Source organism: Zingiber officinale, chromosome 1A, assembly GCF_018446385.1.
Source record: "Zingiber officinale cultivar Zhangliang chromosome 1A, Zo_v1.1, whole genome shotgun sequence".
In the NCBI taxonomy this organism is placed as follows: Eukaryota; Viridiplantae; Streptophyta; class Magnoliopsida; order Zingiberales; family Zingiberaceae; genus Zingiber; species Zingiber officinale.
This window is the reverse complement of record NC_055987.1, coordinates 49677044-49685953: the sequence shown is the minus strand read 5'-3', so window position 1 is coordinate 49685953 and position 8910 is coordinate 49677044. Positions and strand designations below refer to the sequence as shown.

The following is an 8910-nucleotide window of genomic DNA, read 5'->3' as shown; positions in this document are numbered from 1 at the left end:
CGTCAGGATCCAGATCTATTGTAGAGCATACCATGGATCTAGTGAGTAAAATTTAAAGTTATACATTGTAACAAATTATGTATTATTAGCAAACTTGTATAATTTTATCCAAAAATTTTTTTTATGTAGGAACGCGAGCTTGCCCGACAGCCCACATGTATGGAGGTCTTTCTCAAGACCCATAAGAAGAAGGATGGATCATTTGTTGATTCTCGATCTCAGACTCTCCATGTAAGATTATTAACTTTATTACATTTGTTCATTTCTATATTAATTAGTAGTCAACAATACTGATTAAATTGGATATTATTTATTTGTTTACAGCAACAAATGACAGAAAGGGTGGCTCAGGCATCTCAGCCATCAGCAGAGGGGGAGATTCATAGTCTCTATCCACCGACGCTCTAAATGAGATTTATTATGATGTTGTCGGTGGAAGGACAAAAAACTCTACCCTCTACGGCCTGGGCTCTCAAGCAAAAGTTGCATTTGATTGTCTGAGAAATCCGACCTGCCGTGCTAGTTCCTCTTCATCTAGTGAGATGCAGTCCTTAAGACGTGAAAATCAAGAACTGCGCACTAAATTGAAATCAATGGATCAGAGGATGGCTGATATGGATCAGTGGCGAGCTGATGAGGAGAAGAGGAGAGCTGATGAGGAGAAGAGGAGAGCCGAACGTGACAAGAGTAATGATGATCTCATGGCCCAGATGCGCCAGATCGTGGCTAATTTCACCCAGGGGGCACATGGTTCTGAGTCACAGGAGACTCAAGATCCATCAGCCGATGATGATTAACATTTTCTGAGGTATGTTCAATTACACTTTATTAGTTTTTTATTTACCATATATAGACCGTGGCAATATATTTATTCCATTTTTATATTTGGTATAATATGTTCATTTAATTTCTAAATGTTTTATTAATATATGTTTCAGGAGTCACGTTCGGTTCTATTTACATACTGGCTCTTCATATGATCATATGCTCCTTTTTGTGTTCAGGTATCATTTTATTATAAATAAAATTCGATATACATATATGCAAAAATGTTTATTTATATATCAACATGATCATTTGATATTTGTCTTTTGACAGGATTTCTAGCATTATCTTTCATTCTTGTATTATTTTGCGTACTCTGCACTATGGTATGTATTCTGTAACTTTGCACTATGGTATGTATCATTTTGACAGGATTTATATATGCACTATGATATTTTGTTCAGTTTAGTTTGTTTTAGATGATTATAATTGTTTCTAATAATATAAATGAATTGTTATGATATTGTGATTGTTTAAGTGACAGATTGTGTAAAAGTAATTGTTATATATATATATATATATATATATATATATATATATATATATATATATATATATATATATATATGATGTAAGTTAGTAAGTGTGGATTATATGTTTGTATGCAGTTGTATCAATAAAGTGTTAGAATCTTATGATTGTTTATCTGTGGATTGTGTAAATGTGATGTTTTAATTTATGTGTGGATTATATATGTTTGTGTGGATTATATATATTTGTGTGGATTGATTGTAATGAATTATATTTGTGATGGTTTGTATATTTGGAAATTGTATATATGGAAATTGCCAAAACAGATCGATTCTGGAAAAAAATTTTTAGTTTACCGACGGAAATCAAAATCCGTCTGTAAATATCGAAAAAATCTACCGACGGAAACGCGATTTTCCGTCGGTAGATCGATATGTTACCGACGGAAAAAGGTGTTTCCGTTGGTAATTACCAACAGAAACACCTTTTTCCGTCGGTAATTACCGACAGAAGAGGTGTTTCCGTCGGTAATTACCGACGGAAACAGTCTTCCGTCGGTAGTTCATTCTCTGGCCAAAACTCACTGTTCCGGCAATGTTTCCGACGGAATTATGGTCCGTCGGTATATTATTACCGACGGAAATAGGATCTTCCGTCGGTAATGACCTTTTCGACAAATCGGTTGCCGACAACTACAATTCCGTCGGTAACCTATTATACCGACGGAAAGCCGACGGATAATTCCGTCGGTAATACTATTTTTTTATTTGTAGTGTAACCTGATTAATTAATTTTTTAATAAATTACAAATTTTATTTATTATAATTTGTGGATTCAAGTTTAATTCAAAATCTAACAAATAATAACAGTAGTATTTAACTATGACATTTGATTTTTTACTTATTTTGTAATGAAGTTTTGACCATTTAAAGACTTATAATTGATAAAGTTTGAAATTGTTTGATTCTTATTACCATATTGCAAAAATTATTCTTTTATACTTGAAAAATATTTATTGATATAATATTCGGTTAGAAAAAGATAATTCACATAAATGTATAGACGATACCAAAATAGATTAAAAATATTATTAAGTTTTTAATTATTTTCAACTTAGTATTTTTAAAAATAATAATAATATTTTCTTCTGAAATGATTTTTCCATAATATTTGCAAAGTTTTATGATTTTTCAAAATATATGAAATTTTTTATGAATTACTACAATTGATTCATTAAAAATTAGATGATTCAATCAACTGTGATAGAATCTAATCAACTATAATTATGCTCAATATTAAAATTGTATGTCTCACAATAATTGCTCACTTGCTGAGTTTGTTGTTTTTTTCCTTCTCATTTCCTTTTCCTGTTTTCTAGGGATTTTTTTGTTTCATGTTGTGTCTCAAGCTTATTGACCTCCAAGTTCATAACATGATACTTATTGACTTGATCTACCTTGAATTGCCTATCATTGAGTGAAAGGGTAAATTAAACCTCTCTTGAAATTGACACTAATAAAGATATTGAATAATTTGGATCACTTTAATCCTCAAAATATTTCATATTGCACTAAGGTTGACTCTCTTATAAGGGGTTAATTATAGCATCAACTTTATTGTATTTATGTGATAAAAGAGTCTTATTTATAAACGTGGAGTCAAGTTGCTAAAGCCCGCTCTCTTGATCCATAATCCACAAGTTTTCTTATAGCTTATTCTTTAGGGTCATTGAAAACATTTCCTATGATGATCAAAATTATAAACGTGGAGTCAAGTTCCTTTTAAATGAAAAAATCTTAAAATGTCATCCAGACCCAGTTGTGAGGAGCCGCTCATCCTCCCCGTGAAGGAAGAGGAACAGCAAGATAAGGAAAATAGTAAGTGCAGCCATTGTCTGGCACAGAGGACCAACAGCCAAGTTCAAGCCAGAGAGCCTGCTGCCTGAGCCCAAACCAACATATTTCCCTGCTATCGTGACCTGAAAGCTCTCCAAGTCCGATAAGGTGAGGATGATAAGAGGATTTCATGGCCACTAAGTTCTACTTGTAACTCATGGAGATGCACTGCATTGCTTATTGAAACCTACTACAGAAAGACTACTGACTACTGAGAGTTAATGAGCACCTTGAGCAAGAAAAGCATCTTTGATGACATAAAATTTGCCTTGTGAAGATGACCTCTTGCAAGAAGCTCAAGAGAAAAAGGAAAAGCATCTAGAAAGGAGCTGCCTACGACAAACAAGAAATAAAGCGATTCCTTCATAGGCGAAGAGGATAAAATACACTATGGTGGAGGGAAAAGGAACAAAACTTATAATCAATACTACTCTAGGACAGATGAACAAGTGATTTGCAGCAGCTGCTGAGGGTATGAATTCAGAACTAGTATTTTTCCCTCAAATGTGGATTGATTAGCCAAAACCCTATTCTGAGTCACTGATTTAGCATCGTTGTGTATTGATCTCATTACTTTTCTGATGGCACTTGTTCAGCATGTGCAAGCCCAACCTGCGCAGATTCTTTCTTCAGAACCATAACAGATTCCAATGGCTTCTGTAGTCCAAGTTTCCCATTGGCTGCATCCTTATCGTTGTCATCAGAGCCTGCTGGTTTAACTTCAACCTCCTGAGATAGAAAATCAAATGAACATAAACAATTAGAATTTCAAATTTTACTAGAAAGCTTTTAAAGCTGGGAGATAGTCGTATTGCTGCTACTGCATGAAATGAGGTTATTAAAAAATAATATTTGTCAATACCCACAAATTGAATATTTTGAAATCAAGAAAGCATATGACACATTGGCCCATGGTCGTCATTTTACTAGCAAAATGAAAGTATCTAAATCAATATAGGAAATAACAATCCGAAGAAATAGAATCTGAACGTGCCTTTTTCTGAAATTGCTGTTGCTTTGTTCTTTTTTCTTGCATCAACTTCTGTCGGGTTTCATAGAAACCGAAATCATCCAAAATTGATGTCATGCTCACATGCTCCTTGAAAAGTTTAAGCAGCTGTAGCCCTTGCTCTAGCTTCACCTGAAATGTACATGGAGAAGAATACTCAAGCTATGATTTCAAATGAACAACAACAAAGGATGTTCTTACCTCCTGAGTATCTCTACTGTTTGTCACTGGTTTGTTCTCATTGTTCTCCAATGTAATGTGCTTAAGAATGCTATTAGGGATATCCTTGACAATATGCCATTTGAGAGGAAAGCAACCAATCCATTTCTCCTGCTGCCAGTAATCCAGTGTTTTACTAAAATCAACTGGGCCAATCATCTCTGCAACACCAACGAATTGTCCACTTGTGTTCACCTGTAAATTGACAGTAAAAAGAGCTAATAACACCTTGAATGCATGTCATTGAAATAGAAGGTAAAAAAATTGCTGGAGATAAAGACGCTCACAGAGAAAAACAAGAAAACAGGGCATCCAGACGTTTTCTGCTTAGCTTCATGATAAGCTGCATCAAGCTTCTTGTTACCATGGAGAGTGCTAGCCCAAACATTGTACTTTATGCTCTTGTGAACATCATCCTCACTGTAGGACTTGATGATGAAAAACTTGGCATCTGAGTATGTATTTGGGAAGTCAGCTCTGTTGTATTGATCTCTTTCAGGAACTCCAACAGAATCCTGAACATTTCCATTCGCCGGAAGACTTTGTCCTCTAACTGCAATTGTAACATTAGGTCCAACCTCTTTCTGGTTTCTAACACGATCAGCCCGAGGTCCTTTGTTGAGCTCAGTTAAACCATCTGAGTTCTCATTACCATAACCATATAATCCATTACTTCGTCCCCTAGGCTTATACTTATTATCTACAGGCATCCCCCATCTACCATTCATTCTGGAGTCATATATTCCTGAATGAAAACCCTGACTACCTCCAAATGCATTATACATCCGGCTGTTAGGATACATCTTATTCACCATTCCAGGTACTGCAGGTCTAGGGGCATGCATACCCTGTAAAATTTATAATAAAATTGTAAATATGATATGCAGCAACCTCTACAACAAAGAAAATGAGAGTCTCAATCCTTTGATGGAAAGTGTTCAAAAGAACTATATCTAAAAACACAGTGAAAATATTTAGGTAGTTGTTGGTCAAGACTACCAACAATTTATTCTCTATGCTTTTGCATAATAAAGTGTAACTCATGATGCATAGTACTTCAGCAATATGTATAAATCTTCATCTTATCATAGAGCAGAAGGTTTAGTACACTCGTACCATAAGATGAGGAAGGGGTTGGAGAATCTGGTTCCTTGATGATATGTTGCCTGCACCAGAACTCATAGGGCCACTATTTTTTGTAGCAGGTTTTCTTTGCCCGTCCGGAAATACATAACCATCAAAGAATTGAACAGTTGGCCACACACCATCAAAGCCATATCTTGGATCCTGGTAACCTGAAGAGAAAGGTCTACCAGGCGAAGCTCCTTTGCCAGCTAAACCACCTGAATTCAGTGATGAGTTTTGTTGTGCTGGTTTAACTTTTAATGATGCATTGCTACTATTTGCATTTTCTTTAGCTGTTCCATTGAAAATAGGCTTTGCTGCATCTTCTGGAATGGAGGGGACATCAACAGCAGAAGAGGTAGGCACCGCCCCTTTAGCATTAGGCGATTGGCTTGTCATAAATGGTGAAAATGTAATAGGTGGCTGATAGTATGAGGTTGGATATTGGTAGTGTTGCACTCCATACAAATGACTGCTCTGTCCCAAATTTGGAGCTGGGGAACCAGGAGAAGGATATGGGCCATAAGAAGCATAACCATATCCATACATATCCCCATAAACTCCCTGCCAATTAAATAAAAATGTCAGATTATAGCAAATAAAGAAAAAAAAAGATCAGAAAATTCATGTTTGCTAAATATATCACTAAATGGAAAATCGCAATTGACATTTAGAAAACAGTAAAAGAAAATCAAGACAACTTACACCCTCCGGACTAACATATCTAGGGTACTCCTCCCACTCGGTCACTGAACCATCATAACCTGAAATAACACATAATACAAAAGGTGACCTCTTCAAAACAATATTAACGAAAAAGGGGAGCAAACTCATAATGAAAGACAATACCATCAAGAGCCATGGATCAATCAGGCAGGTTTACATGGATCAACAGTAGTGAACAGAAATTTGAAATAAATTGGGCAAAGAACCAAAAAAAAAAATACTAGGTTTTATAGCATAATATTTAAACGGAAATCAATTTACCTCCGTAATAAAATGGTGACGTGTACCCATTGGGCAAGTAGAACGTGCTCGCATCCGCATTCTCCTCGAGTAGAGGAGTCCAATTCTGCTTGCTTGAAGGAACAGGAGCTATTGGTGCTTCCCCTCCATTCACTGGACCATAGTGAATTCCAGAAGGCTATAGAACAAATCAAGAACATCAGCCCCATTATAAATCACCGACGCTGAAGTATACGAAATAAAATATTAAGCTATTATCTACTATGACAAGTTAACAGACTTCATAAAACTACCTTCTTTGTGGTCTCCCGAGCTTCGTTACTCTTGCTTGTGGTATCCAAAGACAGTTTCTCCATCAGATCTGTAGTCTCTGCGCCGGATAAATTAGGGACAACGAACAATCTCAAACACAAATTAAAAGGAGAAACAAATATCCAAAATCGTGGCTTTGTCAGCAACATACATATACGTGATACATTTATCTCGAAAGAAAAATAGTCAAATCATATCGAGCAAAAAGAACACCAATAAAAGTTCAAAAAACAAAAACTGTTTTGGCGGCCCGAAATAACACAACGAAATCAGCCACGCGATTCAAGCATAAAACGATAAAAAGACCAAAGATCAAATCATAGGCGACGAATCAAGTCTTTGGACAACCAAAATCAACCGAAAAGCTGAGCGACTGCATCAGAGAAGGCCGAAAACGACACGAAGCATATCAAGAGATCATAAACTGAAGAGAAGGATACGGTCAGCGGGAGCAGCGGCAGGAGCAACAGCAGCCATTCTCAGATCTTACAGTAAGAAGCGAGAAGAGCGCGTGATATCGGTTGGATTCGACGGCTAAAAGGAGAAACCCTAGAACAGAGGAAGAAGAGGTGGGCGCCGCCGCCGCGTACGAGAGGGAGAAAGGAGCGAGTTTTGCTAGGCTAAGAACGGTACATATAGCACCGCTTGGCCAGGACCACGTGTCTCAAAAATCCAGATCTTTCTTACCCCCTTTAACTCACCCGTTCTGATTACCATCCCGATGATTATTCGAATCCGTGAGCCTGAGTCGTTCCATCCGTCCTGTTACGTTCGGGTACAACCGTTGGGTAAGTAGACGACAGACAAGACAAACGAAGGCATTGTGCCCGATCTTCCTAGCGATACTTTCTAACTTTCACATATCTTTACACCTGCATGGTGAATGGATATAATTACGAGTCAGTAGCACTCACCAATCAGGTATATTAGCTGGGTCCATCACGTGTATGCTTTTAAAAGAGTGGTTTTTGGGGGTTTCTAGAACATTGCATCTTCTAAATATGCGACTTAGACTTCGTTGATATTTTTCACCATCTTCATTTCGAAACAAAAATTGTTCGGTTCAGTAAAATAAAAATAATCAATTGATTTTATTTGTCCATTAAAAATATATATTATATTATATTTTGAAGGAGACTGGTAATAATACAGTCAATCTAGGTGATAGTCTCAAGATTATATTGTAACGATGGGATATTCAAATTATCATCTAAGTATCCATACTTCGAGCCCTAATTATAATAAATTTATAAGAATTTTTTCTCCAAATAGAACACGCAACTAAAAGATGTTAGACTCCTAGATTGTGCGCTACGAGCGCTTCCTGATTTACCCTGATAGTCGGTGAAAAATTTTCATGTGACCGAATCGATCATCCCAGACTCGATGTTATCCAACATGATTAATCATGTTTTTTATACTCAACCAAACTAGTAGAAGATTTGAAGTCCAGCAGAATGTAATGGTAGGAGGATTATGCATTTCTCTAAACTTTAAAAGAGGTGGGTAATCTTTGTTAATCCTATTTAATTTAGATAATTAATAATATTTTATATCCAACACATTTGTGAGAGAGACATGTAACCCAAAATCAAAAAATCTCTAAAAATTAATTTTTTTAATTTCAAGGTTGACGAATTTTTTATCAAAAATATTTTTTGATAAGAGAAAAATGTCAAAAAAAAACAATAAAAACAAAAAGGAAAAAAAACGAAAAAGAACAAATTGTAAAAAAATTAAAAAAATAAAAACATAAAAAAAGTTAAATAAATAAAATATATATATATATAAAACATACAAACTAAAAAATATAAAAATAAAATAAATAAATAATAATAAAATAAAATAATGTAAAAAAATTTATAAATGATTTGTAACTGAGGGTAATACAATAAAATATTAATTTAGTTATTTATTAAAATCTTCAAATAAATAAGTTTTTGTTGCATTGCATATATTGAACCAAACAATATTTGGTTATATTTTATTCCCCATAATTTTGATTATGTGGTAATCACATAACCAAAATTATATATAATAACTTAACTAAACACACTCTAATATTGGTTATTCTGGTGCATTTAGTTG

At 35.0% G+C, this 8910-nt stretch overlaps 1 protein-coding gene across 1 annotated transcript; it reads right to left on the bottom strand.

Annotated features, from left to right (window-relative positions):
* Positions 1-3532: 3532 nt before the first annotated feature.
* LOC122024741 (YTH domain-containing protein ECT4-like) lies at positions 3533-7436 on the bottom strand. Its single transcript, XM_042583429.1, has 9 exons — positions 7263-7436; positions 6804-6880; positions 6532-6688; positions 6250-6308; positions 5536-6108; positions 4707-5267; positions 4402-4614; positions 4186-4332; positions 3533-3920 (listed from the first exon to the last, which is right to left on the bottom strand). The coding sequence occupies exons 1-9, from the start codon at positions 7297-7299 to the stop codon at positions 3762-3764; spliced, it is 1983 nt and encodes a 660-aa protein (XP_042439363.1). The 5' UTR covers positions 7300-7436; the 3' UTR covers positions 3533-3761.
* Between the last annotated feature and the right edge of the window lie 1474 nt (positions 7437-8910).